Here is an 18,722-nt window from a genome sequence, read left to right as displayed (position 1 = left end):
TGAGGTGCTCTTACCAGGAAAGACTCCACTGAGGACGTACAGCTACGTAGATGAGCAAAGAGCCGAATATAAACAGGTACGTGCCGTAGTAGATGGCGTTCTCGATGAGCGCCGTCTTTATTTTGCTTGTGATGGAGAAGCCTCCCGAGCGAGCATATGATTGCATAAAGGGCAGAAGAAGCCTGGAAACAAACATGCAACAATTCATGCCAGTCGACTGCTGAAATTAATTATAAACTAAGAATCAGTAACTCAATCAAAGAACAAATGTGCAAAGTGATGCATCAAAAGCAGCTGATATTACTGCGCCAAAGATCGTATGGAAAATCATGACCTTGATTCATTTCTCAATATAATTTGATTCAAGAATAGCATCAAATCTGCAGCATCTTTACTGTCACCAATGACAACAGACATTGTACTACATGACCTCGCACACACAGCTGAAGCGTGGCTCGGTGTTGGAGTCGAGTCACTAAACCTCGAGTCCGAGCCCAGTCTCGAGTCCCCAGTGTTCAAGTCCAAGTCATGAGGAAAAAAAAAAAAATTGAGTCGAGTCCACCGTTGATCTGAGTCCAAGACTCCAACCGCACCATTTGACGGTGGCTGTTTCAGCACCATTAACATTAGTTTGTTCCTGAAGTGTGAAGTATTCTGTCAGAGATGGTTGGGAGACGGATGTAAGTGCAGAAGGTATGTTTATTAATACAAGCAAAGACAGGCAAACAATCCAGAACGGCAGGCAAAATCGTAAAAACAGGCGATAGGTCGAGCGAGGCACAAACAGGCTACCGTAGACTCGGCAGAATCAAAGAGGAGAAACAGGAACTCAAATGAGGAAATAAGGCTCGGGAACGTGTTAGCAACGCAACTCGATACTTTGCAAAGTGCGTGCGTTTTCACAGTTTTTATATAGGCGTGCTGATTGCGCCTTAATCCTGTGCAGGTGCGAGTCGTTTATACGGTGCACGTGCGAGAATTCGCTTGGTGCGCGCGCTGTCCGGAGCACGCCCGAGAGTCTATCTAATGCACAAGCCAAGGCGTGCCGGTGTGGCACTCTTACATGAAATAGTACAAAAATTAATGTAGATATTTATATATCTTATGCCAAATTATCATGGTGTGTTACAAAAAAAAAAAAATGTTTTCCGTTTCCGTTTGAGAGTACGTCGTGCGCATTCTGGCTGCTGGTTCTCACTGGAGCTTTTTATTTTATTTTCTCTCCTTTTTAAAATTTTTTTAATTTTTAATTTTTGTGTGTGTAGTCTGATGTTTGTTTTTGTTTGAGTGTTTTTGTCTGCCAGTGGTGGTGTGGCGCCGGACCCAGTTTTGAGCGTCGGTTCCCTCCAGGCCTTGGTTCGCCGTGGGTGATGCCTGTGCTCCTAGTTATGGACTGCAGTGAGCTCGTTGCTCATTTTAACATCATGGTTGTCCAGCGCTCTATGCTTTAGTGCTTGGCGTGATGTTCCGAGCAATGTTGCTTGGTGGTGTCGCAGCGGCTGTGCAGGCGGTTTGGGACGTACTGGCGCTCTGCGTGGCGGTGCTTCTGTACTTGCTTTGTGGATCCATGGTGTAGTGTTCCAAGTGATGTTGTCTGGCAGCATCGCAGCGGCTGTGCTGGCGGTGTGGGACTTGTTTTCGTGCGCCTTCTGGTGGGACTGTGGCTGCTACACCATTGGAATAACATCCTGACCTCTATTTGGTGGACTTTTTTTTCTCCCTATAATTGTAAAGCGACCTTGGATTTTGAGAAAGGCGCTATATAAATTGAAATTGTTATTATTATAATAAAGAAAAATCAGAGTCCTCATCTCCAATTTACGAGTCCAAATGGAGTTTTTGCACGAGTCTGAGTCATCAGTGCTCAAGTCCAAGTCAAGTCACACTCGAGTCTGGGGTGGCTGCAGAAGAAAATGTTATTGAAGTCAATAAGATGCACAACAAAACTGGAGCTTGTGGTGTTAACAGGAAATGGGAAAGCATGACCTCGGCATTCCTGAAGACTGTCCCATGATGGAAAAATCCAAGTTACAGGATTTAAAGTGCATATCACGGGTAAATTCAGGAGTAAGATCAATGTAATTCTCCTATTTTATATTAAACTTTGGTCAAATATCTGTAACATTTTGCCTTTTGTGCAATTTTTGTACCTTGCGCAATACCAGAAAAATTCAGTTGAAATCAAGCCATTTGAGGCAAATTGGTCCGCCTCTGAAAAAACTTGGCATTTGGATTTCCCGGCAAACATTGATTTTCGTGACGTGGCGTGCGGGACGCCTCCCTCTGAATCCTACGTCAGTGCTGGTTTGTTTATGAGAAAACGACCTGGTGGTTTTTTGCAGATTTCTTCAACGTTATCGCGTAATTATTAAAATGATTAACAGATGTATCGTAGGAGGGTGTAGCAACACCAGTCTTGACGGGATTAGTACGAATCGTTTTCCAAAAGACCGGACAATGAGAGAGAAACGGGATCGCTTGGTCTACACAGGCTGTGCACTGAAACTGTGCAAAGCTCGCACAGTATGGAATCAATTTTGTGCCAAAATGTTCATACAATACTTTTGAAATATCAAACAAAAACGACAAATCAAAATACACAAAAAGAAAAAAAAAGAGTCAATTTTTTTAGACTGGCAAACAAATTATTCGTGTAATCGTGCAAAATATCAGTCTATTACTCTTCAGAAACCTTTTATTTTTGTTCCGCGTCTTTCTCAGTTTTGTTTGCCGTAATTTATTTTGGTTGCGATTCCAGCTTTCTCGTTTGCGCTCCCTGACTTTTTGCTTGCAGTTTTGGCACAAACTTGACGTGTAGGTGGGCTGTCCAGGAATGCATTCCCATTGGCTAACTTGTGTTTGACTGACAGCTACGCTCAGCCATTCCCTACTCGGATTCTGGCGGACTGTTTGACGAGTGACCGATCCATTGACGGTAAACAAGGATCGAGTGGACTTCAATGGCGACTATGATATTGAATTTATACTTTGTTGAATTAATTCAATATCATAGTCGCCACTGAAGTCCACTCGATCCTTGTTTACCGTCAATGGATCGGTCACTCGTCAAACAGTCCGCCAGAATCCGAGTAGGGAATGGCTGAGCGTAGCTGTCAGTCAAACACAAGTTAACCAATGGGAATGCATTCCTGGACAGCCCACCCACACGTCAAGTTTGTGCCAAAACTGCAAGCAAAAAGTCAGGGAGCGCAAACGAGAAAGCTGGAATCGCAACCAAAATAAATTACGGCAAACAAAACTGAGAAAGACGCGGAACAAAAATAAAAGGTTTCTGAAGAGTAATAGACTGATATTTTGCACGATTACACGAATAATTTGTTTGCCAGTCTAAAAAAATTGACTTTTTTTTCCTTTTTGTGTATTTTGATTTGTCGTTTTTGTTTGATATTTCAAAAGTATTGTATGAACATTTTGGCACAAAATTGATTCCATAGCACAGCCTGCTGGCGCTTCTGCAGGTAACGTCACGAACCTGGCTCCAGACTCCCTTGGGATTTTTCCAGACGCGTTTTACTTTATTTTTTTCTGCTGTAGACAGACGGCCTTGTGCAAAATTACCCTTCTGGATGAGTGTGTAAAGGGACATACTTTCATATTAAAAAACAACGAAATTGGTCCAGGATATGCACTTTAAGCACTAACATTAGAGACTCTTTCCAAACATGGAAAATAAACATTCACCGTATCAACAATTATACTGTATTTACTTTTTAATGTTTCTATCAAGCATCCGCCATACAAGTTCCTCTGAATTACTGCTTACGAACAATAGAAACCAGAACAGATTCGAATGAGTGCATCAGTATAAACATATGATTTGCTGTCAGAGCTGCGGTTATAGAAAATTAATCAATGAATTCTGACCAATCAGATTTGAGAAGTCAATCAAATGAGCAAGAAAACATCGTTTCTTTTCGAAAATGGCAAAAGAATCAGGAGAATCGTGATCTGAATACAAAGCCGAAAATACGCAGCTCGAAGTAATAGATCAATTTTTTTTTTTTTTAAACAGATTAACATAGCGTTGCACGAGTGGGGGAAAAAAAAAAAAGAAAAAAAAAACCCCACTCTGCCATGAGTAACAAGTGGATCTGTGATTTATTGTCAAATTACAAGGTTGGATGATCAAACAAAAGTGAAACCGTATGAAACAACACAAAAAGCAATGAGAAAGTCTCATTTCCTCTCTGTTCTATTTCACATGGACTCTGTACTTTGAGATGTGTGAAACTGTAGAACTGGTTTACAAACTGAAGAGTTAGTGTTTGCTGCTTTCATCTCAGCCAGTGAGAGTTTGCGGTTTTGTTTTCCACTAAACGTCTATAAGGATTCTGGTCCGGGGTTTGCAATTCACCACCAGTTTAACCGACCAAACTGAGCTCATGGCTGAACCTGCAATGTTACCATCATGAGCTTAGAGATGAAAGTGGAGCAAAGGAAAAAAACCCTGAAATGGGGGGGGCCCCCCAGGGCGGGCGGGGCAACATCCCCCGAAAATATTTTAATAACAAACACACAAAACCCTGCATTCTAGTGCATTTTAGTACTTATTTTCACTAAAACAAGTTATAACTTTTAAGCCTTTTTCTTTCATGTACATTAATGATTAACACGTCAAAAATATCAAATTTAATTCCCCGAGTTAATGAGTAATTTTCAGGAGTGCATTTAGAAAACACGGTGATTTTCCTGGATACACAGCTCATTACTTTGAAAAAAAAAAAATCAGACAGTTGAAGGTAAACTCAGCAAAACCCCAAAACAGTACTGTTAAAAAGTAAAGGTCTGTTAGAGTTTCTAAAGCTTTCAGGTTTCAATGTTGGGGACGTTGAGCCTCGTTTATCGATCTTTTAGTAGAGTTGTGTGTTTGCAGAAGCTAAAGTGAACTAAACATTTCCAATTCAGATTTATGCGAGTTGAAGCCAATTGTTTACATTAGTTCGTATTGTCTGTAAATTTAAACACACCAATGAATACCACATTTCTCATGTAAATCAGGGGCGTAGGGGGTGGGTGTGTGTGTGTGTGTGTGTGTGTGTCACACACTGACTGGCAGCCTGAGCACATTATGTAACAAAAAATAATTACCATTGCTAGTTTTAGGCAGCTTAGAAACCGGCTCTTCCATTATTGCTGTTTCTTCCACGTTTTCTTGATGTTGTGTTCTAGAAACGGCACTAAAACTTAGCTTCGAAACCACAAAATGGAACTTTGATGGAAAAAAAATATATAATAAATTGCTTACCTCTCTTCACGTCGAAAGAAGGAGGAAAGTTTTGCTTGTTTTGACATGGCGAATTATTAACACGAGGAAATACTTGTAATTCGCAACTAAAAAGACTGCAGCTACACTGGCAGCTTGAACACGCTTTCTAGTGCGATTGTGTTGCGCTTGCGCAGAACAGTGTCAGTCCTGTGTGCCTTAGCTCGTGCACCTGAAGGCGCGCCTTGGGCGCGCGCACCTAACGAGCGCCGGCACGTGTGCCATTAACAAAGAACACCTGTCTTTAATCCGTGAACTATGTTTGGGCTATTTAAGGACTGCGCCCATGCAAGGACGATGCGAAGTATTACGCCGCGTCTAGGAATGCGAAAAATCCGAAAAATAAATTTCTCCATTCGGAAAACCGGAGATTTTCAAGAGTTTTGTCAAATATCCGGATTTCTGGGTCATTAGCAGAAAAAATCCAGCGGAAAATCTAAAAACCCGGAATTCCGGGAAATTCCGGAACACTTTCATGACTGAGCTGTTTAAGGAGTTACAGTGTCGCTGTCTATAGGTCAGAAATGTTTGGCCTATAGATGGGACGGAGTAATAATATTCCAATCACCTGTTTTTTGGGTTTTTTTTTTCATTTACCCAGGCATTAAAAGAGGGTATGACGATTGTTCCCACGTCTGTAATAATAATAATAAATCTATATTTAGATGCTGCCTAAGAGTGGAGCTCGAGTGTATGAGCAAAATATTTGCAAGGGCACGAAATCAAACTGAACAGAATAATAAGAGCGTACAACTGCAGACTGCAACGCGCATGCAGGACCATTAGGACTAATTACCATGCACCTGTTCCTGATTAGAGTGCAATCACAGCGCATACATATGAGGACTCTCAGTAACACATACACTTTGCGAAATATACGCTCTGTACCCTGCGTCTGACATTACCAAGCCTTGTATTTTGTATCACTTGCCTGGTTTTGAGCCTGCTTGTGTGTTTTTTTTGGACTTGGAGTATTGCATTACCACGGATATCCTGCCTGTGCCTCACTCGACCACTGCCTGTCTTTGTCTATGTTTTGGATCTGTCTGCTAGCATCTTTTCAATAAAACTCTTCCGGCACTTACATCACAGAAACTGTCAACTGTTTAACAAGCTAGTGGACGAATAAAACTGTTTTAACTAGTTTTATATGAAAGTGTCGTGAATATTTTGCGGAAAATGTGTTAGTAAATAATCCCAGGTTATTTTTTTAAAAAGCAAGTTAAAAATAAGTGCTGGATAAAAATCCAAAATAAAAAATATAAAATTTTGTTGTCCGGCGGTCAAGTGTTTATGAGATACATTGCCTTGCACTTAAGATCGGGTTCCCTGCGGTGGTACACGTTCGTATGGACAGACATCATACGGTCAAGCCATCAAAAAATCAGGTTGATGCATTCTCTTTAGTATGGGGCTCCGCTCCGTGCACAAAACGTTATAAGATCGCATTTAGAATAATGTCTATACATCACTATTGCTGGTTCAGATTGTCCACCCACTCACTCACTAGTGCGCCAGACAGCTGTTGATACATTTCAGACATGAGGGGGATGATGTCGCACTGCTACATAATTACGCGCCAGATATTCATAATTATTATCTCGGTCACAAACAAAACGCCAGAACATTGACACCAACATTGCTATTTATGGATAAGGACACAGTGTAACTGACATTTCTCTTCACAATTCATCTCATCTCATTATCTGTAGCCACTTTATCCTGTTCTACAGGGTCGCAGGCAAGCTGGAGCCTATCCCAGTTGACTACGGGCGAAAGGCGGGCGAGGTACACCCTGGACAAGTCGCCAGGTCATCACAGGGCTGACACATAGACACAGACAACCATTCACACTCACACCTACGGTCAATTTAGAGTCACCAGTTAACCGAACCTGCATGTCTTTGGACTGTGGGGGAAACCGGAGCACCCGGAGGAAACCCACGCGGACACGGGGAGAACATGCAAACTCCACACAGAAAGGCCCTCGCCGGCCACGGGGCTCGAACCCGGACCTTCTTGCTGTGAGGCGACAGTGCTAACCACTACGCCACCGTGCCGCCAGAAAAATAAATCTTGTCTAAAAATTTTTTCAACAAAACTCTGCAACTCGCACGGTGGGCCACAATGCATGACGGTCCAAGTCGACCAATGTAGCTTCTGTACAGTACGTTTTGGTGTGCCTTACAACAATTTTGTACTGCATGAAATTGTGAATAGTGAATGAAATTTACAGTTAAGAATTTAATCAGCACTACAAACCGTCTGATTCACTATACAGTGGGCAAGTGGATGCTCCGAACACAACATGAGTCTCTTGCGCATATCCCATGTAAGGCACCCTGGGAATCCAGAACATTGTGAAAACGCTGCTTGAAGTTAACACCACCAAGAAAGCTGTATTCCAGTACATTCTGTTTTAATGATCTCATGGTATGTGCATCTTGTAAGACCTAACCTTAGGTCCACATAAAGAATGAAACAATAGTTTTTTGTTTTTTTTCCCCCCTCTCCTCGTTTCCAGTTGAGAGTACGCTGTGTGCATTCTGGCTGCTGCTTCTCACCGGAGCTTTTTATTTTATTTTCCCTTCTGTTTTTCTTTTTTGTGTTTGTGTGGTTTGATGTTTGAGTGTTTTGTCTGCCGGTTGTGGTGCAGTTCCGGACCCAGTTTTGGGCGTTGGTTCCCTCCAGGTCTTGGTTCGCCATGGATGATGCCTGTGCTCCTTGCTATGGACTGTGGTGAGCTCGTTGCTCATTTTGACAACGGAGTTGTCCAGCGCTCTGTGTGGTGGTGCTTTTGTGCTTGGCGGGGTGTTCCAGTGGCTGTGCAGGCGGCGTGGGACTTGTTTTCGTGCGCCTTTTGGTGGGACTGTGGCTGCTACGCCATTGGAATGACATCCTGACCTTTATTTGGTGGACCCCCCGTTCCTTATAACTGTAAAGCGACCTTGGGTATGAGAAAGGCGCTATATACAATCCCGATTCCAAAAAAGTTGGGACAAAGTACAAATTGTAAATAAAAACGGAATGCAATAATTTACAAATCTCAAAAACTGATATTGTATTCACAATAGAACATAGACGACATATCAAATGTCAAAAGTGAGACATTTTGAAATTTCATGCCAAATATTGGCTCATTTGAAATGTCATGACAGCAACACATCTCAAAAAAGTTGGGACAGGGCAATAAGAGGCTGGAAAAGTTAAAGGTACAAAAAAGGAACAGCTGGAGGACCAAATTGCAACTCATTAGGTCAACTGGCAATAGGTCATTAACATGACTGGGTATAAAAAGAGCATCTTGGAGTGGCAGCAGCTCTCAGAAGTAAAGATGGGAAGAGGATCACCAATCCCCCTAATTCTGTGCCGACAAATAGTGGAGCAATATCAGAAAGGAGTTCGACAGTGTAAAATTGCAAAGAGTTTGAACATATCATCATCAAAAGATTCAGAGAATCTGGAAGAATCTCTGTGCGTAAGGGTCAAGGCCGGAAAACCATACTGGGTGCCCGTGATCTTCGGGCCCTTAGACGGCACTGCATCACATACAGGCATGCTTCTGTATTGGAAATCACAAAATGGGCTCAGGAATATTTCCAGAGAACATTATCTGTGAACACAATTCACCGTGCCATCCGCCGTTGCCAGCTAAAACTCTATAGTTCAAAGAAGAAGCTGTATCTAAACATGATCCAGAAGCACAGACGTCTTCTCTGGGCCAAGGCTCATTTAAAATGGACTGTGGCAAAGTGGAAAACTGTTCTGTGGTCAGACGAATCAAAATTTGAAGTTCTTTATGGAAATCAGGGACGCCGTGTCATTCGGACTAAAGAGGAGAAGGACGACCCAAGTTGTTATCAGCGCTCAGTTCAGAAGCCTGCATCTCTGATGGTATGGGGTTGCATTAGTGCGTGTGGCATGGGCAGCTTACACATCTGGAAAGACACCATTAATGCCGAAAGGTATATCCAGGTTCTAGAGCAACATATGCTCCCATCCAGACGACGTCTCTTTCAGGGAAGACCTTGCATTTTCCAACATGACAATGCCAAACCACATACTGCATCAATTACAGCATCATGGCTGCGTAGAAGAAGGGTCCGGGTACTGAACTGGCCAGCCTGCAGTCCAGATCTTTCACCCATAGAAAACATTTGGCGCATCATAAAACGGAAGATACGACAAAAAAGACCTAAGACAGTTGAGCAACTAGAATCCTACATTAGACAAGAATGGGTTAACATTCCTATCCCTAAACTTGAGCAACTTGTCTCCTCAGTCCCCAGACGTTTACAGACTGTTGTAAAGAGAAAAGGGGATGTCTCACAGTGGTAAACATGGCCTTGTCCCAACTTTGAGATGTGGTGTTGTCATGAAATTTAAAATCACCTAATTTTTCTCTTTAAATGATACATTTTCTCAGTTTAAACATTTGATATGTCATCTATGTTCTATTCTGAATAAAATATGGAATTTTGAAACTTCCACATCATTGCATTCCATTTTTACTTACAATTTGTACTTTGTCCCAACTTTTTTGGAATCGGGGTTGTAAATTTAACTACTTATTATTAGGTTGTTTTGCTCTGGATCACCAGGGCAGTTTCCTTTGGAACTAGCAGAGTCTGCTTGGTATATTTCTGGGTACTAATAACAAAGTCGTCAGCTCTTGACCTTGACCTTACGTGCAGTGTGTGTGAGATGTAGCGTGGGTCTTTAATAAGGCATCACAACTTTGCCATTAGTACTCGGCAAGGAAACAAGCAAATCGGAACAATCATATTGGTCCTCCACCAAGTCACAGAAGCACAATTCATCTGTGTGGACACAAAAGTATGTCAACACGTCTCCTGACTATTGAGCTCAGGCGTTTCGGACACACCCATTTATAAAAGGTGCATAAACTCAAGCACACTGCCATGCAATCTCCATAGACAAACATTGGCAGTAGAATGGGTCACAAGACAGTAATACTGTAAGTGCTATTCTTGTGAAACAGACACGTCTAGGAGCAATAAAGGCTCGGACATAAATCTACAGACCACGCAAAGTTACAGAGCAGTGCTGAAGCATGTAGCGTGTAAAAATCTCTTTTCCTCGCTTGCATCACTCGCTATAGAGCTCCAAACTGCCCCTGGAGGCAACAAACGCTATGCATCAGGAGCCTCATGAAACGGACTTCCATGACCAAGCAGCTGCGCACAAGTCTAAGATCACGATACACGGCTCGAAATTCGCGGTGGTCCGGTCGCCCAAGGCGGCTTAATTTGTCATTTGGTGGGTAACTCCTATCACTAGCCAGCCCGGCTGGCTAGTTGAAAATAAGAAATATATATGAAGCGAAGATTCAGACACACCGTCAACTAAAGCCACCACATATTAAGCGTGTGCCGTGTCTGTGTTAATCGATGTGTTTATCGGCAGGACGGAAAATACCGAAGAATTCCGAATCATATCGTATACAAGTCAGGCTGTCGGTTTTTTCACTACTGCGCATGCATATAACGCATCTCGTTGAATATCGCGGTAATCACGTTCTCAAATTCAATAGATGTGGCCACATTATCGCCCATTTAAACACGTGTTTTTGTTGTTGTTTACATCTACATCTGCCAAAGCTACATTGTGATGTGGAATTTTCTGAAAGGTGTACAGAAACCGCCAGAGACGGGGACAAAGCGACCTCAGTCTGAAGAGGAGAAAAAGGCCGCTGATAAAGCGTACGAGAAGGAGAAACGACAAAGGACTTATAAGCAAACGTGGGAGCAGGGTAGGCCTTGGCTGTGATACGATTTTTATGGAATAATTAATTTTTTTCAAGTTGATTCCTCGTCAATATGAAGCTCCTAATGCTTTCTCTCTCATAAATGGTTAAATACAGAAAGCATGTTGGGCATATTTTGGGTGCTATAGTCATGATAGTAAGTATATTTGTTTCCAATACTCATACACCAAGTTGCCAAGTTTTCCAATAGATTTGTTGATATTATATTATGGTGCTCTGTGTTGTTCTCATTTATGTATTTAACAACAGTATCAAAATACTCAGGTCTTGAAATAAATGCACATTAGTCATGAACAATGGTAACTACTCTCTTTTGCGTTATTTTTGACAGAAGTAAAATTCATACATGAACAAATCTTGGCGAGTTGATTTTCTGTTTGGCTAGTTACTTTGGAAGGTAACTAGTCCGGCAGGCTGGTGAAAAAAATATATGAATTTCTAGGCCTGCGATACACAATGCCAAGCACTGGCTGGAGTAGTGTAAAACATGCTGCCACTGGAGCAATGGAAATGCGTTTTCTGGAGTAACGAATCACAACCTGGCAGTCTCATGAATCTCATGAATCTGGGCTTGGATGCCAGGAGAACACGACCTACCGGAGCGTATAGTGCCAACAGTAAGGATCGGTCAAGGAAGAATAACGGTCTGGGGCCGTTTTTCAGGGTTTGGCCACTTAGATCCAGTGAAGGGTAATGTTACTGCTGCAGACCACTGTATGCTTTCAACATTGTGGCAACAGTTTGAATAAGGCCCTTTCCTGTTCCAGCATAAAACAATGCCCTCGTGCACAATCTGAGGCCCATAAAGTCATGATTTGATGAGTTTTGTGTAGAAAAACTCCACTGGCCTGCACAGAGCCTTCATCCTTTGGGATGAACGGAAAGGTCAATTGTGAGCCAGGCCTCCTCGTCCAACACCAGTGCCTGACCTCACTAATGCGAATTTATCCCTATTCATTAGACAAAATCTTGTAGAAAGCCATCCCAGAAGAGTGGAGGATATTACTGCCTCAAAGCCCATGATTTTGGAATGGGATGTCCAACAACCTCATGCACAGTACCAGTCCAAACTTTGGACACATTTTATTTTTATTAAATAAAAGACACTTCATGTCTTAAAGCAATGACGGATGTCGTTTCTCTTTACTTAACTGAGCGGTTCTTGACATAATATGGATTAGTATAGTTGTGAAATAGGGCTATTTATTGTATTTTTATTAATTACTATTTGATCTCAAACGCATTAAGGCGGCAAGAAATTGCACTAATTTCACTTTTGACGAAACACAGCTGTTAACTGAAAAGCATTCCAGGTGACTCCCTCATGAAGCTGGCTAAGATAATGCCAGTAGTGCGCAAAGCGTCATCAAGGGAAACGCTGGCTACTCTGAAGGATCTATAAAGTGTTTAACACTTTTGTTTCCCCTTACCACGTAATTCCGTATGTGTTGTGTCACGGGACTTTTATACCAGATGTGCTGTTTACAGAATGCGTAGAAACGGCGTTGAAAAGCGCACACCGTTTTCGCTGGCTGATCCAGTAACCATCAATGAATAAGCGCCCCTACGAGATACATTTACCACTTTTAACATCATCCACGACTGGGACAAGGCAACCGTGAGTTGGCCTAGCGGTTAGCGTGTCCGCCTCTTGATTGGGAGCTCGTGAGTTCTACTCGCAGTCGGGTCATACCAAAGACCATCATAAAAATGGTACCAACTGCCGTCTGGCAAGGCACGCTGCAATACAGATGCGAGTGGGGAGTCAAACTTTCGCGGTTACCAGAGGACCCGCCCTCCACTGTAACCCTAGCTATGTAATAGGCGAGAGGCCGAGGGCTACGGAAATGGAGATCGGCGCCGCCCTATGCGCCACATGGCGTGGGAAGGGACTTTGACGACTGGGACAAGTATAAATCTTCGTTCTGCCATAAAAATCGGCGAATGGCATTTTGATTTGTAGTGAAAATGCGTCGATCGTGTGAGCGCCAATAGTTCACCAGGTGCTTTCTTGACCTTCCGAGCAGCATTTTGTAGTCTGTTGCTCAACAAATCTGGGAAATTCGCCAATAATCTACAGTTGAGATTGTCTCTTGGTGGATTCACAATGCTCCGTATCATCTGTAGTCAGTGCCTGGAAAATGGACCACTTTGGGTTGTGTGCACATGATTTCAGTCACAGAGGTCAGTAACTTTTTGGTCCAATTTCACTTTGGTTTGTATTTCCCGCATACAGAGACTTAGTAGTTTAATGCAGCAGGTATAACCCAAAACCCATAATCTGAGCATTTGGTGGACTGTCGTATATGTTCCAGATGTTATTTCATAGTTTTGATGTCTTCGGTATTGTTCTGTAATGTAGAAAATAGTCAAAATACAGAAAAAAAAAAAAAAACTATGAATGAGTGGGTGTGTCCAAACTTTTGACTGCTACTGTAGGTGTGATGTTCAGGTGTCCACATACTGTACCTTTGGGGGGAAGAAAAAAAAAAAAAGTGGATCCTGACTATCACAATTATATACAATCCAGAGTGAGAGCTGTAGGGTTGCAAGTTTTTCCACTCCTGCTCCATTACAAAATGGACATAACATCCAATTAATATAAATCTAAATAGACATTTAACACCAAGAGTTTGCGAAGTGTTTGTCCACCTCATGATGGATTAAGATTAGTTAGTAAGGAACGGTGTTGTCATCTCACCATGTAAGACACTGTGAGGTCCAGTACACAACCCTCCAGAAGACAGGCATGATCCGATCAGGAATGTAGCTCCATGGCTTGTGACACGCTGTCGCAATGCTGTGAAACGAACCCAAAACTGTGAGACTTCATATCATGTGACCAGCATCCTCACAGCAAAACATGTAGCCAAGTTTCCATTCAAACGTTTCACAATTTTAAAACAAAACTTAAAAATGACAAGACGACAGAGTCATCTATATCCCCCGCCCTTTATACCAACTATATACCAAGTTTCATGATATTATGTGTCACATTTTGCAAGTTCTGCTGCAGGGAACCAACCCGACCTCCCTCTCTTTACACTGACCGCAGCAGCCCATGGCATAAATCCACCGGAACTTTGGTCCAGGTGAGCTAAAAATGAAAATTTCTCACATTTCTTAGTATCAAAAGACACATAATACATTACTTAATCAACACGTATACCAACTTTCAAGACCGCACCACTCACAGTTTAAGTTCTGCTCCGGAAACAAAACCGACCCCCAAGATGAACCCGAGAGACTTGTGGCCCTTTTCCACTACCCTTTTTCAGCTCACTTCAGCCCGACACGGCTCGCGTTTCGACTACCTTAGAACAGCACGACTCCGCTCGCTTTAGCCCTGCTTAGCGCCCAAAACTCGCACGGTTTTGGAGTGGGGCTGAAGTGAGCCAAACCGAGCTGAGTGAGGCTGGGGGCGTGAGCAGACACTCCCCTGTGCACTGATTGGTGAGGAGGAGTGTCCTCACATCCCCACACACGCCCCGCGAGCACGCTGGGATCTGTAAACACCGTAAACCCGGAAGAAGAAGAATTACGAATTACGAGAATTTCTGAAGCCTTATGCGCCTCGCCTCATCTATACGCTCTTGCCAGTATCTGTTGGCGTTGTCGGTGACAACAAGCCACAGCACCAAGACCAGCAACGCTAACGACTCCATGTCCTCCATGTTTATTGTTTACTATCCGGGTCGTGAGACTACCGCTTAAAAGATCACTGATGTCACTGTTTGCGCCGCTTAACGACATCACGTGACGTCCACCCACTTCCGCTAACTCCACCCAATGTGTCCACCCACTTCCAGCCAGCACGGTTCAGCGCGGTTGTAGTCGAAATGCAACTTCAACAGCCCCGCTCAGCTCGACTCAGCACGGCACGGCTCAGCCCGACTCAGCCGCGTTTGTAGTGGAAAAGCAGCATAAGTCCGAAACTGTTTCCATGGAAACATGAAAAATTTAAAATTTCTCAGTATGAAAAGGTGCATCGACATCACCTTGTTAACATGTATACCAAGTTTCAAATCCATATCACGAATAGTTTTGGATATATGGTCCGGAAACGAACACTGCTCTTAGAAACTAAGTCAAAATCTTTTTTTTTTAATGTAAAAATTTGAAAAATACTTTTTTTTCAAAAATCCAAAATAGCAAAAAGCAGTTGTTCACATGTTGCTTGATGTGTATACAAAGTTTCACCAAGATATCTTCAGTAGTTTTAAACGTATGGCCCGGAAACGAAAATATGACCGGACGGACGAACGGAACCCGTTTCTATCCATGTTTCAACTACGATCATGTGAAAATCTTGAAGATATAAAAAGAAGTGATGAGGGAGAAAAGATTATAATGCTCAAAGTGAAAAGGAATGAGCAGCAAAATGAAGAGATTCATTCATCTTTAGGAAGCACAGTGATGTCTGATATTCTCATCTCATCTCATTATCTGTAGCCGCTTTATCCTGTTCTACAGGGTCGCAGGCAAGCTGGAGCCTATCCCAGCTGACTACGGGCGAAAGGCGGGGTACACCCTGGACAAATCGCCAGGTCATCACAGGGCTGACACATAGACACAGACAACCATTCACACTCACATTCACACCTACGGTCAATTTAGAGTCACCAGTTAACCTAACCTGCATGTCTTTGGACTGTGGGGGAAACCGGAGCACCCGGAGGAAACCCACGTGGACACGGGGAGAACATGCAAACTCCGCACAGAAAGGCCCTCGCCGGCCACGGGGCTCGAACCCGGACCTTCTTGCTGTGAGGCGACAGCGCTAACCACTACACCACCATGCGGCCCATGTCTGATATTACTTATGTTAATAAAACCAAGAAATACTTTCTATCTAAAAAAAGAGTACAAAATGTCCTCTGTGGCCATGATCATGTTTAGATATACTGTAGGTTCTCTCTTAGGGCTGGACAATATGATCAAATAAATCACATCACAATACACTTTTCAGAGATATTGAGCCTCATCGTTGAACCGAAGTTTCAGTAATACTGATTTTGTTCATGTTCTTATGTTTATAAATCACCTGTAAATTACCAGATCCGTGCACGGCACAGCTGATTTGCATTTAGTGACGCCCACAAATCTCCATAAAAGGAAAAGCTCATGCAGCTGAAATGATGAGCAAAAGGCAAAAAACGTACTTTCTCAGAGGCAGAAGCTATTTTTGATTCATGTCTATATGCCAATAAAAACATGCACTCATCGGCCATTTTATTAGGAACATCCATACACCTGCTGTTTCAGGGCGGCACGGTGGTGTAGTGGTTAGCGCTGTCGCCTCACAGCAAGAAGGTTCTGGGTTCGAGCCCAGCGGCCAGCGAGGGCCTTTCTGTATGGAGTTTGCATGTTCTCCCCATGTTCGCGTGGGTTTCCTCCGGGTGCTCCGGTTTCCCCCACAATCCAAAGACATGCAGGTTAGGTTAATATGCGGTGAGGTGCCCTTGAGCGAGGCACCTAACTCCCAACTGCTCCCTGGGCACTGTTAGCATGGCTTTCTACTGCTCTGGGTATGTGTGTGCATGCTCATTGCTCACGTGTGTGTGTTCACTACTTCAGATGGGTTAAAGGAACAGTCCACCGTACTTCCATAATGAAATATGCTCTTATCTGAATTGAGACGAGCTGCTCCGTACCTCTCCGAGCTTTGCGCAACCTCCCAGTCAGTCAGACGCAGTCAGACGCGCTGTCACTCCTGTTAGCAATGTAGCTAGGCTCAGTATGGCCAATGGTATTTTTTGGGGCTGTAGTTAGATGCGACCAAACTCTTCCGCGTTTTTCCTGTTTACATAGGTTTATATGACCAGTGATATGAAACAAGTTCAGTTACACAAATTGAAACGTAGCGATTTTCTATGCTATGGAAAGTCCGCACTATAATGACAGGCGTACTAACACCTTCTGCGCGCTTCGGCAGCGCATTGATACGGACCTCAGATATCAATGTGCTGCCGAAGCGCGCAGAAGGTGTTCGTACGCCTGTCATTATAGTGCCTATTAAAGTGGCCGGTGAGTGTGTAGAATATTTAACAGTGTTCCAGCACATGGGGCCAAGTTACAGAAAAGGTGCAAAGAAATTTGACAAGAACACTATACTGTACCCAGGTGACTGGTCACACCAAACTGATATGTACACTACCGTTCAAAAGTTTGGGGTCACTTTGAAACGTCCTTATTTTTGAAAGAAAAGCACTGTTCTTTTCAATGAAGATCACTTTAAACTAATCAGAAATCCACTCTATACATTGCTAATGTGGTAAATGACTATTCTAGCTGCAAATGTGTGGTTTTTGGTGCAATATCTCCATAGGTGTATAGAGGCCCATTTCCAGCAACTCTCACTCCAGTGTTCTAATGGTACAATGTGTTTGCTCATTGCCTCAGAAGGCTAATGGATGATTAGAAAACCCTTGTACAATCATGTTAGCACAGCTGAAAACAGTTGAGCTCTTTAGAGAAGCTATAAAACTGACCTTCCTTTGAGCAGATTGAGTTTCTGGAGCATCACATTTGTGGGGTCGATTAAATGCTCAAAATGGCCAGAAAAATGTCTCGACTATATTTTCTATTCATTTTACAACTTATGGTGGGAAATAAAAGTGTGACTTTTCATGGAAAACACAAAATTGTCTGGGTGACCCCAAACTTTTGAATGGTAGTGTACAATTGCTTTTTTTTTTTTTTAATTCAAAGAGATGCGTCTCGACAACTCTCAGCCTGCAATCCCTCACACTTTCCCTGAGGCCGTGTAAGAAAAGTAGAAGGGCATGTGTTTGCAGCACACTCGGGAGTATACGACACACTGTAGCTTGAGACATACCAGATCGGTTACTTAGCGCTGGCTCGAATAAAGCACTGCACAGCATGAAGCAGATGCCATGGCAAACAGAACTGACTTACACACAGCCTGAGCGTGTTTCCCTTTTACACAGCACCATCCTTAATTCAATACCTGGTCTTATTTTCCTTAACTCATGGATTTATGTTGGCTTGTTTTCTTCTTCCATATTTAATATTTGTTTAGTTAATACAACCCCGATTCCAAAAAAGTTGAGACAAAGTACAAATTGTAAATAAAAACGGAATGCAATAATTTACAAATCCCAAAAACTGATATTGTATTCACAATAGAACATAGACAACATATCAAATGCCGAAAGTGAGACATTTTGAAATTTCATGCCAAATATTGGCTCATTTGAAATTTCATGACAGCAACACATCTCAAAAAAGTTGGGACAGGGGCAATAAGAGGCTGGAAAAGTTAAAGGTACAAAAAAAGGAACAGCTGGAGGACCAAATTGCAACTCATTAGGTCAATTGGCAATAGGTCATTAACATGACTGGGTATAAAAAGAGCATCTTGGAGTGGCAGCGGCTCTCAGAAGTAAAGATGGGAAGAGGATCACCAATCCCCCTAATTCTGCGCCGACAAATAGTGGAGCAATATCAGAAAGGAGTTCGACAGTGTAAAATTGCAAAGAGTTTGAACATATCATCATCATCTACAGTGCATAACATCATCAAAAGATTCAGAGAATCTGGAAGAATCTCTGTGCGTAAGGGTCAAGGCCGGAAAACCATACTGGGTGCCCGTGATCTTCGGGCCCTTAGACGGCACTGCATCACATA

The 18,722-nt window shown here is 42.8% G+C and overlaps 1 protein-coding gene across 7 annotated transcripts in view; it reads right to left on the bottom strand.

Annotated features, from left to right (window-relative positions):
* Positions 1–18,722, bottom strand: part of lmbrd2b (LMBR1 domain containing 2b) — an 87,766-nt gene that overhangs the window by 41,386 nt on the left and 27,658 nt on the right. For 5 of the 7 annotated variants that reach the window (XM_060936093.1, XM_060936086.1, XM_060936087.1 and 2 more), the window contains exons 4-6: positions 13,774–13,872; positions 13,494–13,541; positions 15–182 (exon numbers count right to left, since the gene is read on the bottom strand). In XM_060936093.1, coding sequence (XP_060792076.1) covers positions 15–182; positions 13,494–13,541; positions 13,774–13,872 — 315 coding nt within the window. Of the gene's footprint in view, positions 1–14; positions 183–5,109; positions 7,269–13,493; positions 13,542–13,773; positions 13,873–18,722 lie in introns of those variants that run through there. The other 2 variants (XM_060936090.1, XM_060936091.1) reach the window with 2 other exon arrangements.

This window comes from Neoarius graeffei, chromosome 12, assembly GCF_027579695.1.
Source record: "Neoarius graeffei isolate fNeoGra1 chromosome 12, fNeoGra1.pri, whole genome shotgun sequence".
Classification (NCBI taxonomy): Eukaryota; Metazoa; Chordata; class Actinopteri; order Siluriformes; family Ariidae; genus Neoarius; species Neoarius graeffei.
This window is presented reverse-complemented; position numbering and strand designations above follow the sequence as displayed.